Source organism: Hemibagrus wyckioides, linkage group LG01 (genome assembly GCF_019097595.1).
Source record: "Hemibagrus wyckioides isolate EC202008001 linkage group LG01, SWU_Hwy_1.0, whole genome shotgun sequence".
In the NCBI taxonomy this organism is placed as follows: domain Eukaryota; kingdom Metazoa; phylum Chordata; class Actinopteri; order Siluriformes; family Bagridae; genus Hemibagrus; species Hemibagrus wyckioides.
The window spans coordinates 7009967-7031588 of record NC_080710.1 but is presented as its reverse complement, the minus strand read 5'-3'; the positions used below and the strand labels follow the sequence as shown (position 1 = coordinate 7031588).

Below are 21622 nucleotides of genomic sequence, written 5' to 3'. Positions count from 1 at the left end.
TCTTATGGCAAAGATAGAGAATATTATATAGGTAGGTTCTGTTGGAGTATATTCATTCATTCTGAATAACAAGGATAGAAAATGAAACAACTTTGGCAAACAGGAATAATCACTATTGACATAACATCTTAAATACACTGGCAGTAATCTGAAAACACCAAAAAAACAAAACAAAAACAAAACAGGTACACTACTAGTAGCATAAACCAAACAAATTACCATTATTGCTGCATCCATCTGTCAAACTAAAAAGACCAACAGGTCAATATATATATAATATGAGCATCCAGTTCTATCTTGTATTTATTTAGGAATACTTTTGAGTATATAAGTATTCTGGTACCATGACTTAAAACACTTAAAATGGAGTGAGGATCCAAAAAAAATGTAATGTATGAATAAGCAAGAGCAACAGGTCTAAGTGGAAAAAATTAACACACTGAAAGTATACAGAACTGGATGTAATGTAACTGCAAAATAATCAGAATAAAACAAGAAAAAGGGTATACTGTATTTGAGCAAATTAGGAGCAGCACTACCTCATTAGGACAGAAGCAGAAATGATGGCAGAGCAGTTGAGCATTCTATGACGTGTCCTTGGTGCTTGTTGCTGTGGGAATAGCTGATTTCCCAGCACTCCCATTGTGTGGCCGACTGTAACTGATGAAGCTGGGCGTGTGAATAGTTCGGATACTCTTTGAAACCTGTGACAACATGGTAGGGGACAGAGCAGAGTGGGAAGAGGAAGAGGAGGAATATCTTCCATTTTGGGTCTGTGTGGATAAGGACAAGCTTTTAGTGTTGTGAGTGGACTGTGCAAGCTTAAGAGAACCATTAGAAAAGGAGGGAATCTGTGAGGAAGAGTTTGGGATTGAGCGAGGGTTGGGGATGGAAGACTTAGAAGAGGAGGAGGATGAAGTGAGAACAGCAGAGTGGTTAATGGAGTTAGTAGCATCAGACTGAGAAGCAGCTTTTCCTGTACTAGTGGAAAAAGCAGGGATTTTAGAGGCAGATATTGTAGGGGAAGTGGATTTTGGATCTCCTCCAGATCTTTTAGCAATTCCATTAGCCTGTAAACAAAGATGTCAGAAAACATGGATTTTCATCCCTAAGTTTAATTGTGATGAAGATGTTCAAAAACATTTAAATTACTCTCACAGGAGTTAACAGTTAATTTCACACATTATTAGAGACAGAAAAATACAAACAATCAACTGAAAGTCACACACACACACACTCTCTCAAAGGTAAGTACATTATCATCCTTTTGTTCAGGGCTGTAAGTAAAGGCTAAGTGTGAAAATTAGGGGAAAGTAAGAACATTCCTGTTTTAAGATCATTCATATTTTAAACTCAGGAATCCAAAGTGTGATGGAAACCAACCAGTTATACAAGACCAGAGGAGGCTCCAAGAAGAGTGGGAAGGTTTCCAGAAAGGATGGAGGTTTAGTAGGGGGTTGATCCTGGAATTGGGAATGTGGACTCATCCCGTGAGTGGTGAACAGGGGAAAGTGTCTGGGTTTAGTGGAGGAGCACCTTGACTAGCACAGAAATTAGTGTTATGGGAAACAATTATATTTGTAGTGTTGGGTGCAAAAGTGAAATGTACAATGTGATACAGTTTAAGGTAATAGTTCAAGCAGCATTTACGCAAAGCACAGTATAGGGTGAGAGTTAATAGAGTAAAAAATTTTACTCTAGTTAATAGTAAGGGTTTTTTTTCTTGTCACCCAAATAGCATCACAACCGCAAGCAAAATAAGCAAAAGCATTCCATTAATGTTATAACACATGCATCATGCCTTCAGCCACAGCCAACGAAAGCAGTCATGAACATCTCATCCAACATGACTGTCAGCACTGAGCTGATCACACAACGTACATGTCCCAGTTTCAGACTTTCTTTATTACTCTAATGCCTATTTTAGATATTGGTTTTGATCACTGGCTAGGTGGACCAATGGTCCTAGGATAAGGCTACCTGGCGAAACTGCCTCTGTGAATCTTGCAGCTTTAGCTGTTTTGTTGCCCTCTCTCTGTCTGAGGTGCCTGGTTGCTGCCTGGTTTTGGCAGACATGGGCACTGGCATCCGACTAGTAGGAGAGGCCACGTTGACATTCTGCAAGAGGGATTCAAACCAAACAGGAGAAAAAAAGATAAAATTAAAGAAACTCAAAATGTGGTGTATTGGAGGGTTTGTAGAAGAGAAACAATGTCTGCACAAAATCTCTTTGATATTCCATAACATTTAAATGGATATACATCAGGGGCCATGTTCACAAAGAATCAAACCACTAAGACTTCTTCTAAGTGCATCTAAAAGAGTCTAATTAAGAGTTACTCATTCATTCATCTTCAGTAACTGCTTTATCCTGATCACAGATGCAGTGGATCTGCAGTCTATCCAAAGAACACCATGCATGAGGGAATACACCCATCATAAGGCACCACACACACACACACACACACACCCTGACCAGGAAAAAGTGGTTAATGAAGTTGAATGACTATTAGGATTAACACACCCATTTTTTCTTAGCCCATTTTCTCAATTTGACCCTTTCTCAATTCCCACTTACTATCTAGCGCTCACCTATCACACAGCAGCTACCAACCAGGAAGGTTGAAGGCTAGCTTCTGCTTCCTGCATGTTTTACATGAAGCCAAACATCTTATTTTAAGTTACTGCTCATGCTACATCACAGGGAAGCTAAACGCACTTGGGGGAAAGTGCTAACTGCAAGTAACTACTTCTAGCCTTAGGATTTATGAATATGGCCCCAGGAGAGGAAATGATGCATGCAAACCTCTACACCAACAGAAAAATGTTGCTTGTGAACCTTAGGACCCATTTAAAAGAATGAGGGAAAAAGACAAAGTGATATAGTGTGCTTCTTAGTCTGTGAGTAATCTCTTTGGCTGTTTGAACCCAGTTAGAAACTCATCAGTGAATATATAAAGTGAGGGGTATAGGATCTTATAAAGTCACCCAAAAAACACCATATTAGACATATAAAGACATTATATTTACATATAGGGTTAAAAAGTATAGATCCCATAGTCATGAACTCTGAAAAAGAAGAGGAAGTTAGGGATCTGTGAAAGCCAATGGTTAGATTGCGATTACTGTGAGGAATAGGAGATGAAGAAACCCATAGTCTTCACTACCAAGGCGGTCAGAGCTAGAGAGAGACCTGCTGAGGAGGAGCTCTGGTGACAGACACTCCTGTTGTAGTGGTCACAGCAGGCCGAGGAAGAACATGTGGTTTGGGCTTCTTCCGAAGACTAGGGCGCTTGCTGGAGTTGGAAGTTTTGGTGGCCAAAGTTTTCTGAGGAGCTACTTTGTCTAAAGCCTCTGCTCCCTGGCTGCTATGGAGTTTAGAGCATTCATTGGGCAGCAGATCATTAGAAGACATTGGTCCCATTTCAATGATTGTGGTTTCAAGCTGTTTGATAGTCTGTTCAAGGCTATCAAGTGTCTTGTAAGTGCTCTTTCGGATCTCTTCTGTCCTTCCATGTGATTCTTGGGCAACAGAATCTGATTTTGTGTTATCCTGCTTAGAGCAAGAAATTTCAAATCTCTTTGTCTCTTTGTGTTGTTTAATCGTACCATCTGTTTCCTCCTCATCTTCATACACCACCACTTGTAAAGTCTTCTTGCCTGTCTTAGTACCAGTGCGGATGGCCTGTGTTAGAGCTGCCAACTGCTTTTTAGGGAATTTAAACTTGAACTTCTTCTTAGCATCCTGTTTGGCATCACTAGTAGCCAGTGTCACAGTCCCCCCATCAGATATCTGTGATGAAGAAACAGGGTTTGCCCCTTTTTGTGTTTTTTCACAATTCCTCTTAACCCTATCTTGTGCTACTTGTACTCCCCCATTTCTTTTATCCTCATCCTCTGTTTCCTCACTTTCTTCCTCTATCCTTTCTTCAGCCAACATTCTTTCTAGCTCCTCTTCACACTCAAAAATGGTGGAAAGGCGTTTGTAGGCTGAGCGTATATCCATTGGTTCATCAAAAATGATGATGACTGGCTTTTTACTGAATTCACTTTTTTCAGCAATATCACTCCCATGTTTATTCTGTGGTTTGCTGCCTACAGTCACAGTTTGCACATTTCCTTTTTTAGCATTTACAAGCTCCTGGTACTCGCCAGTGGACAAAGCCTGCACTTTGGTGTTGGTGATCATGAAGGCAATATTATCAGGTGGAGGAGGAGGGGGAGGTTCTTCTTCTGGTGAGTCAGGATTGAGGAACATTTCACTTTCAACTTCTTCATACTTGCCCTCCCTAGTCTTGGGCAAACTAAACACCTCCTGCTGATTTGCTGAACTCAACTCACCATGATGTGCAGGTACTTTAGAGTGAATGAGGTTAGGGCCACCCAGTGAGACTGGTGTACAAATTGCTGCTGGAGACTCCACTGTCTCCTCTATGCTAAGCTGCACCTGCGGAACCTTGACTATATGGACTTTCCCCTGTGTAGGGCTACCTGGGCCCTGTTCCTTTGCCTTGATTGGGCTTGAACAAGTCAGTGGTTTATATGGTAGATCACTAGGAAGGCTCCAAATGTTGTCTTGGCCATGGCCTGGGATACCAGATAGGCCATCTGAGGATACCAGCTGCTTGTTTTTGGATTTCTCATAAGTAGTGACATGTGACACCTGTGATGGGGATGACAGAGATGCAACTCTTTGGTCAGATGACTCCTCAGGAGGCTCCTTGGTGATCTGTGCTGTGACATAATAGATGACCTTTAAGGGTTTAAAGGTCACAGAAGGAAAGAATGAAAGTATTAACAGGGAGCTTCATACTCATGTAAGCATTTTTTAAATAATAGTTTAGTTATAATAATGAGTAAAATGACTGCCACTGAATTTACACAGGCAAAGAGTTGTAAGTAGACCTATGATAGTGACATACTATCATAGTGTATATACTATAATATACATAGTGTACACTGATCAGCCATAACATTATGACCGCCTGCCTAATATTGTGTTGGTCCCCCTTTTGCTGCCAAAACAGCCCAGTGTGCTGTGGTATCTGGCACCAAGTTGTTAACAGCAGATCCTTCAAGTCCTGTAAGATGTGAGGTGAGGCTTCCATGGATCGGACTTGTTTGTCCAGCACATCCCACAGATGCTCGATGCTGGATTGAGATCTGGGGAATTTGGAGACCAAGTCAACACCTCAAACTCGTTGTTGCACTCATCAAACCATTCCTGATCCATTTTTGTTTTGTAGCACAGTGCATTATCCTGTTGAAAGAAGCCACAGCCATCAGGGAACACTGTTTCCATGAAAGGGTGTACATGGACTGCAACAATGCTTAGGTAGATGGTACGTGTCAAAGTAACACCCACATGGATGGCAGGACCCAAGGTTTCCCAGCAGAACATTGCCCAAAGCATGACACTGCCTCCGGCATTCCTTCTATCCACAGTGCATCTTGGTGCCATGTGTTCCCCAGGTAAGCGACACACAAGCACCAGGCCATCCACATGATGTAAAAGAAAACGTGATTCGTCACATCACTTTTGATAGACACTGACCACTGCAGACCGGGAACACCCCACAAGAGCTGCAGTTTTGGAGATGCTCTGATCCAGTGGTCTAGCCATCACAATTTGGCCCTTCATCAAACTCGCTTAAATCCTTACGCTTGCCCATTTTTCCTGCTTCTAACACATCAACTTTGAGGACAAAATGTTGACTTGCTGCATAATATATCCCACCCACTAACAGGTGCCATGATAGATAATCATAATCAGTGAGATAATCAGTGTTATTCACTTCACCTGTGCTCATAATGTTATGGCTGATCGGTGTATATATAACACTGTTAAAGTATGTGATTATAATCTTCTGCCTGTTGACATTGAATGAAGGACAAAAGTAAACATGACAAATCAAGACTTGTAGATGCTTACCCCTGTATTTTGACGTACTGTGTTGTTGCCATTTTCATCCATGACAAGATCTTTGTTATCCTGGATTTCTGTATTCTGTTAGAGGTTTATGAGGAATAACATTATGTCAAAAAACCCATTCACTAAAAATAAACTACCTGGTGATATCTAGCATTTTTGTTTTTTAAATGACATCTTACATCATTCTGAACAAATAAATTACTGTTACCATTAATATAATATATCTGGTAACTTAAACATTTCTCTCTGATCTTTTGTGAATGCTTGTGTTAAGGGAAAAGGACACAACATTTCCAGAGCTATATTTCTCCATCTCGTAACCAGGTACCTTTCATATTTATTTTGACACAGTTACTGGATAATTCATAGTGGTTACTGTAAAATAAGTGTGCAATCTCAAAATCCTTAAACTTTAAAAGCCTTAAACTTTCAAAATATTACACCCTTTTAAACTTTATCATCGTATCTGAAAATGCAGTAATATATATTTAGTAAACGAGCAGAAATGCAGAGAAAAAGGCAATAAACTCAGAAGATTAAATAAGAAGGTGTACAGTAGGTCATGCTCCAGGTGAGAAGATCAGAGCAACTTACAGTAGAAGCAACTCTCCAGCAATTGCAATTTGCCCTAAATTTAATTTTTCTACTTACACAGTACTGATGTTCCGATAATATTAAATCAGTCAAATTGTCTATGAAAATTATGATTAATTAATATTTTATGGGTAAAATAACAATAACAAAAAAGGCCATAAACATGGTCAAACTGATCACTTCCAAATGTTCCAGTTTTGAGTATATAAACATGTATTTATGTTTTGAGATGTGTATATCTAAAAGTCTAAAAGAAAGAGAAAGTTTTTGTTTTCTTGAATGGTTTTATACACAAAGCCAATCTAGTTTCAAAAAAGTAATAAAAACATGCAAGTAAAAGAGATGCAAGAGATGAGAAAAGGTCTAATTTGATTATATGCTAAAAGTATAATTCACATTTTCATTTTGAATTAAATAAGTTAAAATCAGTCTTTGAACAGAAAGTCTGGTTTTGGTAAAGATATCCATCATAAGCGTGTACAATACAGTATGTATAAGGAAAACGGCAATAGGAAATTTTAAAGGCAGCCATCAGGGACAAGTAACAGATAGGAAGAAGCAGCTAGTGGGAGAGCTAAAAGATGGCATGCCCATTACCTTCTTATCTTTGAGAGGCAGTAAGGCCCCAGATCTTAGCTCTTTGACCTGTGGCTCTACCATACCTTTAGGCTCTATGTCCTTAACCAAACACTTCTGGAAAGCCTGAGAGGGGGAGAATATATGCAGGATGTTAGGGCCCTGTTCCTATACTGTAGTAACCTATAGTATATGGTCTGCCACCATGACAAACACCAGTCCTACCAACTCATTATTGTGCACAAACCAACTTTCTGTGGAAAACAGTTGTGTCCTTCATGCACACAAGCAATGCCACCATTTTGAATGAGATTTACATCTTGTCTGCATCCAGACCAGTTTAAGCTCTTAAATGAGGCAATGAAAACTTCTGGAACCACTGCTTGCTATCTTCAGAGATCTATTTTACTTCAACTGAAGTCGACCTGACTGTGTTTTTTGCCACAAAACAAATAAAACACACATTTCAGTGGTAAGTGGCCCCAATTAATTTCAAGATGCTCAAGAGTGACTCTGTGTATGTGTGTATATACAGTTGAGTGCAAAAGTTTGCATCCCCCTTACACCTTAAGTGAATAATCAAAACATCTGCCTCTGTTGCACAGTTCATCTTCAAAATAACCTTCCATAATCATTTATGACTATTATGTATGTATGGCCTCAATGTTAAAAGTCCAAAGTCCAGAGTCCAAGTCCAAATTTATCTTTAATAGCAAGCTCAAAAGTTTATATCCCCTTTGATAAACCCTCTAGGTATTTAACTTTAATATGTTAATTGGGTGCCTGATCCTTTAGAAAACATCAACAACACTTAATACTTGATGAGTGGCACCGGGTTAAATTAGGCATGAATTTTATATTTGCAAGTGGGTAGATCTCCAGGAGCAGTCTCAAACAACAATGGGATCAGGGAAACAGCTGTCAGAAGACCTAAAAATTAAATTGGTAAACTTTCATAAAGCTGGAGAGGGTTATAAAAAAATTTCAAAGCATTTAGGGATACCAGTGCCAACTGTGAAGACCATAATCCAGAAATGGAAGAAATTTGGACACACTAAGACTCTACTAAGGAGCGGAAGATCAAGAAAAATAACAAAGAGCTGCTAGGCAACTTGTGCGAGAGCTACGTAAGAATCCAAAACAAATAACAGGGGGCCTGAAAAAGTTCTTAGAAGCAAGTGGAATAAAAGTCCACATCTCCACCGTCAAGCGCAGTCTGCACAAGTCTGGAATGTTTGGGAGAAAAGCAGGCAGGAAGCCATTGCTTTCTTCTAGACACAAGGCAGCATGCTTAGAGTATGCTAAAGAGCATGTGAACAAACCAAATGAGTTTTGGAATAAAATTATGTGGTCTGATGAGACCAAAGTCAAATTATTTGGTCATCATTTGCACAGGTATGTGTGGCGTGAAAAAGAATACCATTCCCACAGTCAAACACGGTGGAGGCTCGCTGATGTTTTGGGGTTGTATATCTGCATCAGGCACTGGAGCTCTGCATAAAGTGGAAGGGAAAATGAATGTAGCCCAATATCAAAAGATTTTAAAGCAAAGCCTTCCACCATCAGTGAAAAAGCTAAAAATGAAGAGGCAGTGGATCCTTCAACAAGATCCAATGATCCAAAACACAAAGCAAAGTCAGCTCGGGAATGGTTTAAAAAGAATAAGGTGAATGTTTTGCCATGGCCTTCCCAGTCTCCAGACTTGAATATAATAGAAAACTTTAGATAGATTTGAAGAAGGCTATGCATGACAGACAGCCAAGCAATCTGGTAGATTGCATGTATATGCATGCGTGCACACACACGTACACACATGCACGCTCACACACGCACATGCACGCACACACACACACCTGCAGTTCTGCCACAATCTTGTCCCCATCATCTTCCTCTTCTAGAATGGCAGAAGGTGTGACAGGAAGAGAAGTGCACAGCTTGGGCTTTACGTCTGGAGAGCTTTTTGGTTTGTGCTGAGGTGCTGGATTTGGAGACTCAAATTCACCTTCCTGTGGAGTGAAATATTATTCTTTAAGCAACCATCTTGTCAGAATTAAATGTTAGTCTGCAAGACCTAGCCAAAAACATCCTAAAAAAACCCACCATAATTTAACACAATGGCCCCTCCCTAACACACAATTAGTCCTATTCAAGCATGAGAAAATGGTTGTAAAATAATGAAACTGTAAACCATGTAACATAGTTTAGCTACTGCCAAAAACAAGCACACAAACCAGGGATTATTGTCTATTAGTATATTTCAAGTATTCTCAAGTAATCTTATTAGTAAATATACCTGCCAGGTACACATGCACATACCAGCTACCGACACTCAAGTCAGATGATCCACCAAGTCTGACACGTTTTAAGTTATAATTTATTAAACATGCTTTTTTTCTGAAATACCCTGTTGTAGAGGAGGCATGGTCAAGCATCAGCTGCAAATGAAGAGGAAGCTTCTTGAACTGGAAAGCAACCGTAACGATAAATCTCACCTGTGTGTGATCATGGTCAGTTTACTTGTGTGTGCTTCCTTTCAGACAAAAAAAAAAAGAGTGAATCCAAGAGCAAGCTAAGAGGCTGCGTGTATACACACACCCCAAACATGCCAGTGCATAAGCTTGGTAAGTACTGATGAGGTGAATGCCCTGAAATACTAGAATGGTTTGAGTGTTGAAAGTGCACTGAAATGTGCTAGTTGGAAAAATGTAACCAGTTGGCACAAGTGTTCACCCATGGGTATGTGGCACTTTTCCCAATTCTAAGCTTTGTTGTGAACAATCATATTTTCAGGAGTATCATGCAAGCCTCCATGGGGTTCTCATCATTCAAACTATTGTATGAACAAAACCCTACAAAGTGTAAGATGTCCTGAGGAATCATTGAGAGGAGCAATCTAACATCAAAAATGTAAACCAGTACATTCTAGATCTAAAAGCAAAACTCCACACCTTGAGTCGCCAGAGAGGAGAATTTGTATCAGGCTCAAGAGCAGCAGTCCTGAATGTGAGATGGGTGCTCAGCTATGGGAAATGCTCTTTATTTCCAAAGTTATCTGGTTGCATACCACTTCCCTAATTGTTTTGCCAAAGCATAAGAAAAATGTAGACTGGCCTTATCAAATAGGGAGTACCTGATCTGGTCTAGTGGACAGAGGCATGTGAGAATGATTTTTATCAGGTAAAGTGATTTTATGTGGGTCAGTTGCATTCTCCTGGACTCTCTCTTTCATTTTGAAGGCTAATGCTTCAGACAGATAGCCAGGGTGTTATCCCTGATGGTGGAGGTGCTGTACATCAGCTAAAAGCTCTCTGTGAGTGAGAGCAAATACAGCATAGTGGAGAAAGAGTCTTGGCCATCAAGTGGGTGGTCCTCACCCTCCTGTACTACCTACTGGGACACCTCTTTACTCTCTGCTCAGATCTGAGTGTGGTGATGGGGGTATATCGGCAGCGGGGCATGGTCAAGTGTCAGCTGCAGACAGTGAGCAGCTGATTCTTACCTGTGTGTGAGATAAAGAGAAGGCAGTAAACCAGAGAGAGAGGGGGACAAAGCTGGCAGAGGTCTTGGGCTATCAAAATGATGAAGATCAGATTTTTTTTCAATCATCCTCTTTCTTTTTCAGACTTATCTTGTGTTTTATTGTGATATGTCCAGTTTTCAGTCTGGAATGAAGCACACTGCTCAAAAGCTATGTATGGGTGCTTGTTGATGGTGACAGATGTGTATAATATGTTTAATGGTTGTTTTGGTAACTTCCAGTTTATTCACAGCTTGTTACCAAGAGAGATCTGATCTGAAACTGTGGTGCTGAGATTTGCAACCATAACATAGTGTGATGGATTTTTTTATACTCATCTGCTAAAGAAACTATGAACTTATAAGGTGCTTATTGCCATTTAAACATTTTTTGAGAAAGACTTTCAGTCCAAATATAGAGAAAAGGTAACTATTACGGTTGATACATTTGCTTTTCTTTATGTCTTGAAAAGTCATATAATAGCACAGGATGCCCTGCTAGCAAAGTGTGAAAAGCTCACAAGCATTTTGTGGCTAGTGTTTTTTTAATAGGGGAAGGAAAGCTGTAAATCATGTCAGCAGTGTGCAGCGGTGTGCAGTTGGTCACAGAACTACCAGTCAGACCTGACAACTTCTTTTTCTTGTGTTTAATTATCACAAGAGCATCAAAAGACTTTTCCAAATTCAGGTGGACAGAATTAGCAGTGTCTGCCATGTTGCAACAAAAAGCAGCTAAGTTGCTAGCTAAGCCAACAAAGTTCCACTGAAGAATTTACTAACAGCTAGCTATTTAACACCCAAGAATTCAACGATACTAGTAAAACTGCTGCAGCTCCTCCAGCTCCAAACACTCTTCTAGTCTGAATGGCACTGATATTTTTGTTTGATATATCAGTAAAGTTCATAACCATAAGGTTCATCCCCTATGAGAGATGTTAATCATCATATGGAGAAGCCATGCATCCAGACAGGACAAAAAAGCATTTATGCAAATAAATGTTAAGAGTGAAATAAAATAGACACATTGCTAAAAATTTCATTGTTGCATATTAATAATATTTTAGAGTTTGCCCTTCCCATGTAGTCTTAAAGCAATTGCCTGCACAGTTAAGATAAAACATTTAGAACATTCAGGACTGTAGTTTGAGTTGGTAACTTAAGTCACATCAATATGTTCCTATGCTCACATGCCCACTGCAGGTGTTTTCTCTGGTGTACTGGGTTCAGAATGGGACTTCAGCTACGCAGCTCCATACACAGAAAGCAGTGACTGTTAGCACTTTTAACTTTTAAAGGTTAATGAGCAACTTTTTCAGCAATTTGTGCTTCAGTATCCTCTGTATCACACCAGACGGGATAACCTTTACTCCCCACTCACAGTAATGAGCCTTGGGAGCCTATGTTTGTACTTCCATGGATCACTTTTGTTACTAATCACTGCCTCCTGGGAATACCCAAAAAGATGGAGATGCCCTGACCCAGTCATCTAGCTGTTACAATTCGGCGCTCATCAAGTCACTAAGATCCACACTTGTCCATTTTTCATGCTTACAACGCAGTAATTTTGAAAACTGATTGTTCACTTGCTGCCTAATATATCCCACCTCTTTAAATGTGCCACTGTGATAAGATAATCAAACATTATTCACTTCATCTTTCATTGTTTTCATTGGCTTTTATGGCTGCTCAGTGTATTGCTTCATGAATAATCCTAGTTGTAATATGGTTTAATTTGACAGTATAAAAACTGAATAATTATAAGGTGTTCAGGTCGGTATCCTATGTTGTGCAAACCCTTTAATCTGCCTTCCTCTAACTTATTCAGGTTGTTCCATTGGAATGCAAGAGACTTGTTATACTATATTCTCATTTAATAAGTAATACCCATGCCCATCTTAGACTAATTCTTTGCCATAAAAAAATCTGAAAAATCCCAAACTGCTTCCTGTCTGCTCAGACATAATAAAAATCCATCAGCTATTTTGGAAGTAAGATGTATTGATCTACTTTAGTTTTTTTAATTTTCTGCTCCTTGGCTCCTGTGTGCACTAGGTTATGTGCAAGAATGAAGGCAGATACAAGTGACTACCATGTATGATGCATTCCCAGTTCACAAACACTGTCACCCAATTAAAAGCCAGAATACCCACATACACAAAAACAAACAAAACCTGTGTAGATCCAGACTCCTTCTTGCAGGAGTATACGACCTCTCCTGAGCGGGTGCTGATGACCCCTGTGCTGTTGATGTAGTTCCTGCGTGGGGGAGGTGGAGGGGGAGATTTGTTGGTCTTCTCTGAGCTCTGAATTGTTTTAGTGGCTTTATCCTGAGACTTTGGTGGTCTCTCCAAGCTTGTTTTGATTGACAGGTTTGGTTTCACAGGTTTACCTAACACTGCTGCTGCTTTAGCAGCCTTTTCAAATTGAGGTTTTAAAGCTTTATCCGGTCCAGTTTTAGTGGGCATCTCAGAGCTGGGCATATCGGGCAGCTTGTCTTCTGCAACACAGACAATACAAACATAATGTAGTATGGCACACGGGCACTTACTGACTACGGACGAATCCCCTTTAAATTTTTTTCAAGTAAAATTTTTGCACCAGTGCAAACACTGTCTGAACAATAAAACACTCTTTGCTAACATTTAACTAAATAGGAGGACAAATCTGTTCGTTGGTCTGAATGAGCAAAATGTGTAGAATGTGTTTTTGAGCACAACTGAGTGCTGGATAGATGGTATTATTAATTATAAAAATCTGTATTTAAAAAGAAATACTGTCTAATCTAAAGATACTATCAGATATATGTACTTAAAATAATTTAAGAAGATTGATCTCAAACACTTGCAAGTAAACTAAGCAAGCAAAAGTATTAACAGAAATAAATAACACATATATACATATTTGATTGCATGCCACTTGTTTGCAATAACTATCAATTGGATGAGCCACTGACATCAACTACCCCCTGAATGACCTGAACAGTCTAAAACCACCCAGTTTTTTCCCCTGATTAAATCTTTGGTTGTGTCAGAAATGTGTTTGAGTCACTGTCTACCAGCACAATGAATACACTCTATATGCAAATATCAGGAAATGAAACAAAAATTAGAGTTAGATCTATCATCCAATATTCACCTTTTAATCTCAAACCCAAATGCCTACAGTGTATAGCAAAAAAAAAAAAAATTAATTAAAAATAAAAAATTACAACTGGTCTCTCTTGAACACTCTCGAAGGGGATTGTATATTGGGTGAAAGTATATTAAGTACAAAATAGAAGAAGACCAAAGTGCAAGTGAGAAGTAAGTGGAGGATCTGACCGACCTTGTGTTGGAGGTGCAGAAGGCTTGGGTTTTTCCTCTCGCTCTTCTCTGGCAGAAGCAGGCACTACAGCAGGGCTTGACCTAATGCAACCCTCACCTATAACTTCCATGCTTGGTATTCCCCTCAGCATGTTGGCTTCTGCTTCCTGCAGCATCTTCTCAAACTCCCCCCCATCATAATGAGACATGCTCTGTCGCTTTTCTTCCCACTCTTTCTCAGCCGCCTAGACAGAGAAAAATACATGAATTACACCAATAATAATTAAATTATAATAAAAATAGACAGAAAGAGAGTAAGAGAGCTCGTATATGTATATGAAAGTTCATCTGTTCATCAGGGTGAAACTATGGTGAACACAATCAAAAAACCAAAAACAATGCACACAGCTCAATGACCTAACTATGTCTAAAGTGAAAAAGATTAAGTATACTATTAGAGGACTGACAATAATCTAGAACTCTCCATATGGCATTTCACCACAGAAACTAGTCAAGTTTACCAGAAAGTAGAGAGCTTCCAACTTCATTTTAAAATGCATTCATAAAATATTAATTAATTTTTCCACTGCTGTATTATGTAAACCTTTAAACTACAATTTACAACTATTCACCAGCTGTTTGTTTATGTACAGCTTTGTACAACATACTCTTAAAGATTTAGTAGGCTGGACTGGGTAGGGAGTGTATTAACAGAAAAAAACAGGAAATACTAAAAAAGATGTCTTTGAATAAAAACATATTAAAACTTTGCCAAACAGAAGAGAACAGAAAACTTAATAGCAAAATAAAAAAAAACTTAGCACTAAGCACTGCACTTTTTCTATTTGTCTATATTCACCTGAATATTTGCAATGAAGAAAATTTGTGGTATCTGCTACTTAATGTACATTTCCTCTTAAGCTCACCTCAATGGAAGGGGCTCTATTTTTGCCCTTGCTGTGACTTATGATCTCCTCAATAAATAGGCTTGAAGCTCCATTGCTGGAAGATCCATTCAAATGGGCAACGCTAAGAGCTGCTCCACTGCTGCTGCCCAGTGCTGGTGTGAGTTCTGGCTGAGCTGAGCTGCATATCTCAACATGCCTCTTGTTGCTGGTCTGCTTTGTAGGTAACTCAGGAGTGGGTGGGATATTACTCTGGGAACAGTGGGGTACCAGAGGCTGGGAGATAACAACCTCTGAACTCACAGAAGATTTCTGAGGCTCAAGCAAAGTGAGTGTGTTGTGTAGATCAGCAGGAGGCTCTGCCTCATCCACCACTGTTGTAATGACCGAATCTGAAGATTTCATTAAACCCACTGTGGCACACCTACAGAGTACAACCATATACAGGTTTAAAACAGTAAAGGGTCATTTTAACAAAGAACCTTGTAAGTAACTCCTTAGCAGCAGATTTAATAGACACTTACTCACTGAAGTTTAGGTTTTACAGCATTCTCCATAAACCCTAGAGTCTGATTTGTGTGATAATACATGGAGATTAGAAAGAAATTCTGAAATACTCAAACCAGCTCACCTAGCACCAACAACCATGGTCAGTGTTACTGAGATTAACACAATATAACAATTCAATCTCAAAATCAAGCTGTTTTTGTTAATACACAGAACTAATTGTTGGAGACTTATAATCCAGACTTATAATCCTTGATAATCCAGAAGACCCTCTGAGAACAACAGTTTTGTCCATTCTAGATTTAATAGGAGTTAATCAGAACACTCAAAATGGAGGTCTCACTCTTTTAAAGTGTGTCTTAGTCATAATATATGCACTTTGTCATGCTGCTGGGCCAAATGAACATTCACATCAGCTTCTGTAAATCACTAATCTCACAGAGTTATCAACTTTTCTTGGGTCACTGCCTGACCCCACAGAATCTGATCATGTGACTGAAATCCAGTTAAGAAGTTATTTATAATCTAAAATATACTGATGTGATATTAGATCAGATGACACAGAAGCTACGTAAGGGTTTGATCAAGATCCTATGACCTATAGCTGTCTATACCATGACACATCTTGATCAAACCATTGAGCCAGTATGAACAAAACTGAACAAAGACAAAGAGGTGAAAAACATAGTAAATACACTATTTAGCCACAGATATGTGGATGTCTTTATATGCAGTAGCATCAAGATTCCCCTTTACTGGAACCAAGAGGCCCAAACATGTTCCAGCATGGCAATACTCATGTCAACAAAATGTCTGTAAAGACATTTTTTTTCCAAGGTTGGAATGGAATAACTTTAGTGGCCTGCTAGAATCCTGACGTCAACCCCACTGAACACCTTTGGAATGAAATTAAATACCAACTGTGCCCCAGGTCTCCTTGGCCAACATCAGCGTCTGATCTCACTAATGCTCTTGTGGCTGTATGAGCACAAATTCCCAGACACACATTCCAAAATCTACATGAAAGCCTTCCAAGAAGACTGGAGGCTACTATATCTATAAAGGAAGGTACTTTAGTTTTATGAGAAAAACAGAAAATAAAAAACTGATGCCAATCTTACAGAGTAAAAATGCTTTTGCAAAGATGAATGGCAAAATAGCACTAAGTCAAAATGTGACAAATTTTTACCAAAAAGATTGAATGCTGTGATAAAATCTAAAGGTTGATTCTTATTGGCTTTTATTATAATTTATCAGCTGTAAGGTTCTGACATCATTTATCTTGGTTTCATTATCACAAAAGCCTGCCATTTTAACAGGGGTGTGTTATATCCACCATATGGGTGTGATGGTCAGGCATCCACAAATCTTTGGCCATATAGTGTATCTGTTCACAGTTTCACACAACAAACACACACAGACACACACACACGTACCTTCGCAAAGTGCTAAGAGTTTCAGTAAGTGATTTGACTCGTTTCAGCATGCTGTCCAGTTTGTGTGGCTCTTCTTTGAGAAACTTCACAGCCTCCACCTCCACTCGGAGCACAGCCCTCATTCGCCCTTGCAGTGCCGGGAACTCTCCTGATTAATTTTCCCGAGAGAGAGAGAAAGACAGAGACAGAGAGAGAGAGTGAGAGACCCAAACTCTAAATAATTACCTTTGCATCATGTAGCTCCTGTGGAAATTTGTGATAATTTGCAGTATATACAAAAATACTTTTGCAATCCTAGGATTTTCATACAGGTCTTTACAATGTTTATTTCAAAATATTCAAATGATTGTGATCCTCAATAATTCTCAAAAATATGTTGACATTTTTCAACACTATGCTCACCAAATATCACCAGTTTTAAGAATTTACACATACAGCTCTAACTCATGATTGCTTGCAGATCATATAGCTGGAAAATAAGGCAAATAGTGAAATTTCTTTTTCATTGTCCTTTAGCAAAACAAAAAAATTAATTGGACCATTTAGTCACAACCAATGTAATTAAGGAAAAAGTTTCCTAACTCGCTCCCTTCAAAAAAAAACCCAAAAGTGGCTCAATAATATTCAGATCCGGTGACTGTGCAGGCCATGGGAGATGTTCAACTTCACTTTCATGTTCATGAAACCACTGTCAGTAGTCTTGCTGTGTGTCTTGGTGCATGGTACCACCTTCAGGGTAAAATGTTTGATCCACTGTGTGCACATTGTCCTCCAGAGTGGTTCAGTAGTCCCTGGCAGTAATGCAACCATCTAGCACAAGTACATTTACATACACATTTCTGGCATTTGGCAGATGTTCTTATGCAGAGCAACTTTTTATAAAATAATAAAATTTTATCTTATTTTAAGAAACTGAGCAATTGAGGGTTAAGGGCCTTGCTCAAGGGCCCAGCAGTGGCAACGTGGTGGTCCTGGGATTCAAACACATCTTCTTCCCGTCAGTAGTCCAACACCTTAACCACTAACCTACCACAAATAGAGGGTCCAGGGAGCCTAAACCATCACCGATCTACCCCACACTTCACTCAGGGCATGCAACAGTCCAGGTTGTAAGCTTCTTTGTGGCTTTTCCACACTGTAACATTTCCAGATGTGGGAAAGACAGTAAATGTGGACATCAAGTTTCACCATTGTCCACAGCCCAAGGATTTCCGCTGCTGGCACCACTGAAACTGACATATGGCATTGGTAGAGTGACAAGAGGTTTTAGCAGCCTGACCTTGAATACAGACCCTGTGGAGCTCCTGACAAACAGTTTTGGTGGAAACAGGAGAGATGAGGTGGGCATTTAATTCTGCAGTGAGTTGGACAGCTGTAGTTTTATGGGGGTTTTTTTTGGTGGTATTCCAATATTACCCTGAATACTGTGGTGCCAGCAAAATGTGCACCAACAATTTGTGCTCTTTTGATCACTGTCCCAAATTATATTTTGTGAATTATAGTATTTTATGTACAGCTGTGCTACTGCATGGCTAATTCAACCTTCACACTCTGCTCTTACTTATGGAATGTGAAATCAATGTGGACTGGCCACCAGGCTGCACATATATAGGTGAGAAACCTTTAACACTATACTGTCCAGTGTTCAAACTCTATATGGATATATGCGCGCACACACACACGCACACACACAAGCACACACCTATAACTATAATACTGGAACTCATTCACCAATATGAGATACTTTGAGTGGCATTTCATTATTGTGCCTGTATTATTTTATGATGTGAATAACAATGGAGAAGGATAATTTAAAACTGATAAAACACGCACACAAAAAAATTTATATTTCTAAAAATGTGTAATTTTGTGGAGAACCCTGCAGAGACATGCTGTCCCTACACAGTGCATGATTTGTGGGGGTTCTATAAAGCAGAAGCCCATATGAAAGCAAATTTGATTTCGCAAAGATGTGGTAGAAATCTTTTAATTTAGCTCAGTCAAGCAGTGCTTGGGTCAGGTTAAAACTGAATAGTCCGTCTTCAATTAGTATCATGTTATAAACGTGGTATTTTTTATGTGAGCAGGGTTGTCATGTATTGCAGATACAATGCAGATCAAAAATGCAAGTTCCTTCATCCAGCATCAGGAGGATCCCACCAATTCTATCTACAGAGGCCACTTGGGTGTTTGTTCAGCCTTTTGTTATTTCAAGACTGAACTACTGCAACTTGCTCCAGGCAGATCTGCCTCTGCACACCATTTGAGCCCTGTATCTTCTCAAGAGTCCAGCTGCATGACTTATTTTAAACTTCACAGCTCTTTTGGATCTCTTGGGGTACATGAAAGACATTCTTCTTGGGTCTTCTTGGTCCTGGCAGCCAGGTGGTGAACCTAACTTCCCCTGACTTTTTTTGCTTAGTCTTAAATGAACATTAAAAATCTACTCCCACACTGTGCACTTGAAGTTTGCTTATCTATTTTTTTTTTTTAAAAAACTTGTCATTTCTTTTCATACTGTATTACATCAAGCTTTTGAATACAGATGGTACTCTTGGTCCCTGATGTGAGCTAGCATAAGAATGGATTTTTGGTGGAGACTACAAAGCACTCTGAAATACTAGATAAAGGCATCTACTAAATATAATTTAAATGTAATAATTCATGTGTGATAAAAGACAGGGTCCTTGTACATACTGTCACAGATGTACAACTTCTTCTATGCATGCTTTGAGAAATGAGACTCCTGGATACCAAATGTTGACGCATATATCACATGCTGACTTACGCTTATATGTCTTCCAGGAGGGTCATGTAGTGAAACATGATGCACTATTTACAATATACACCGAAAAGGCATAACATTATGACCACCTGCCTAATACTGTGTTGGTCCCCCTTTTGCTGAGAAAACAGCCCTGTGGCATCATGCACCGTGTATTCTGACACTTTTCTATTAGAACCAGCATTAACTTCTTCATGCAATTTGAGCAACAGTAGCACGTTTGTTGTATCGAACCACGCAGGCCAACCTTTGCTCTCCACCTCTCCAGTCTTAGCTGCCCATGACCCTGTAACCGGTTCCTTGGACCACTTTTGATAGATACTGACCACTGCAGACCAGGAACACCCCACAAGAGCTGCAGTTTTGGAGATGCTCTGATCCAGTGGTTTAGCCATCACAATTGGGTCCTTGTCAAACTCGCTCAAATCCTTACACTTGTTCATTTTTCCTGCTTCTAACACATCAACTTTGAGGACAAAATGTTCACTTGCTACCTAATATATCCTACCCACTAACAGGTGCCATGATGAGGAGATAATCAGTGTTACTCACTTCACCGGTCACTGCTCAGAACGTTATGTCTGATGTAGTTCTAAAGCAATCCTTTGTTTCCCCACTTTTTACTTGTGTTGAACCCAGTATGTTGATATCCACTTGTCAACATTTGACCACCAAATTTCTTCTATTTGGAATGTAAGACTGAGGTGTTAGTCTTGGAAAGTTAACAGTTACAGTGCAGTAGTGATAAAGATTTAAGTTTGCAGGCAAGATTTAAGTTTGCACACCAGCTAACTGCCATTTGTTTCTGCATCTTTTCTATTTATTTTATGTTTAGTTTTATTTTAACATGTATTTGGTTGCTGAACAGTGTGCAGATTTTAACACTGCAGTAATTTGCCAAGAGGTGAGATTCATGCAAATATGGCAGGGTGATGCATTCTGTCTAAAACTGCAACTGACAGTTATCAGTTTCTGGTGTTTGGTATGTTGTACTACATTAACACATTTTGGTAATTTTAACTACCATATTTTACCATTTGTAGTCTGATTTTTTTTTACCCGTTACATCTGTCTTTCTTTTACAAAACCCTGAAGCATATTTCACATGGCACACCTGGGATTTCTTTATAACAGTAGTGAATCATACTTGTCCCGGAAATGAAGTCTGTTACCTTTGAGTGATGCCAGACTTTCTCCAACCTTCCTCAGGCCCACTGCTCCTTCCTCTACTTCCTTCAGGGTGATCGGTCTCACAGATGTGGCCGAGCTCGAGTCCTTTCTCACAGACTCTATGTATTGTTCCAGATCCCTGCACACATGTTTAATGATTTTATGTTCATCAGCACAGACACGTCAGACCCTACATTATTATAACTCAAGATATTGTACAACAAAAAAATTACATTTATTAACAAAACTTTAAATAACGTAGACTGATCAGGAATAACATTATGACCACCTGCCTAATATTGTGTTGGTACCCTTTTTGCTGCCAAAACAGTGGCAGTGTACTGTGGTATCTGGCACCAAGATGTTTGCAGCAGTTAACAGTGTTAACAGCCCATTGTTGGCGCTTCTGGCGATGCACAGGGGTCAGCATGGGCACCCTGACTGGTCTGCGGCTATGCAGCCCCATACGCAACTGTGATGGACTGTGTATTCTGACATCTTTCTATCAGAACCAGCATTAACTTCTTCAGCAATTTGAGCAACAGTAGCTCGTCTGTTCAATCGGATCACACGGACCAGCCTTCGCTCCCCACATGCTTCAATGAGCCTTGGCCACCCATGATCCTGTCACTGGTTCACCACTGTTCCTTCCTTGGATCACCTGTCACTGCTCATAATGTTATGCCTGATTGGTGTATAATGGTATGTATACAGCTGAGAATTATACTTAAAGGTATACTTAAAGATAGAAAAAATGCTTATTAAAAGCTATGAGAAAAATTGTTATAAATATCACAGGAACTTTTAACAAGGAGTAGTGTTAAATCTTGGAGTATATCTTGTGTGAATTCAGTTTCATTGCTGTAAACTGACAAACCATGCCTCATTTGCATAGAGCC

The 21622-nt window shown here is 39.5% G+C and overlaps 1 protein-coding gene across 14 annotated transcripts in view; it reads right to left on the bottom strand.

The window, feature by feature from the left end:
* Nucleotides 1-274: 274 nt before the first annotated feature.
* The window catches only part of si:ch211-285f17.1 (sickle tail protein homolog), a 78194-nt gene continuing 56846 nt past the window's right edge, over nt 275-21622 (bottom strand). For 10 of the 14 annotated variants that reach the window (XM_058402809.1, XM_058402768.1, XM_058402760.1 and 7 more), the window contains 11 exons: nt 20726-20862; nt 16769-16916; nt 14847-15249; nt 13943-14165; nt 12790-13115; nt 8956-9108; nt 7124-7228; nt 5933-6007; nt 3194-4753; nt 1981-2118; nt 275-1070 (listed from right to left, as the gene is read on the bottom strand). In XM_058402809.1, coding sequence (XP_058258792.1) covers nt 585-1070; nt 1981-2118; nt 3194-4753; nt 5933-6007; nt 7124-7228; nt 8956-9108; nt 12790-13115; nt 13943-14165; nt 14847-15249; nt 16769-16916; nt 20726-20862 — 3754 coding nt within the window. In that variant the 3' untranslated portion in view covers nt 275-584. The remainder of the gene's footprint in view (nt 1071-1980; nt 2119-3193; nt 4754-5932; nt 6008-7123; nt 7229-8955; nt 9109-12789; nt 13116-13942; nt 14166-14846; nt 15250-16768; nt 16917-20725; nt 20863-21622) is intronic. The other 4 variants (XM_058402867.1, XM_058402789.1, XM_058402877.1 and 1 more) reach the window with 4 other exon arrangements.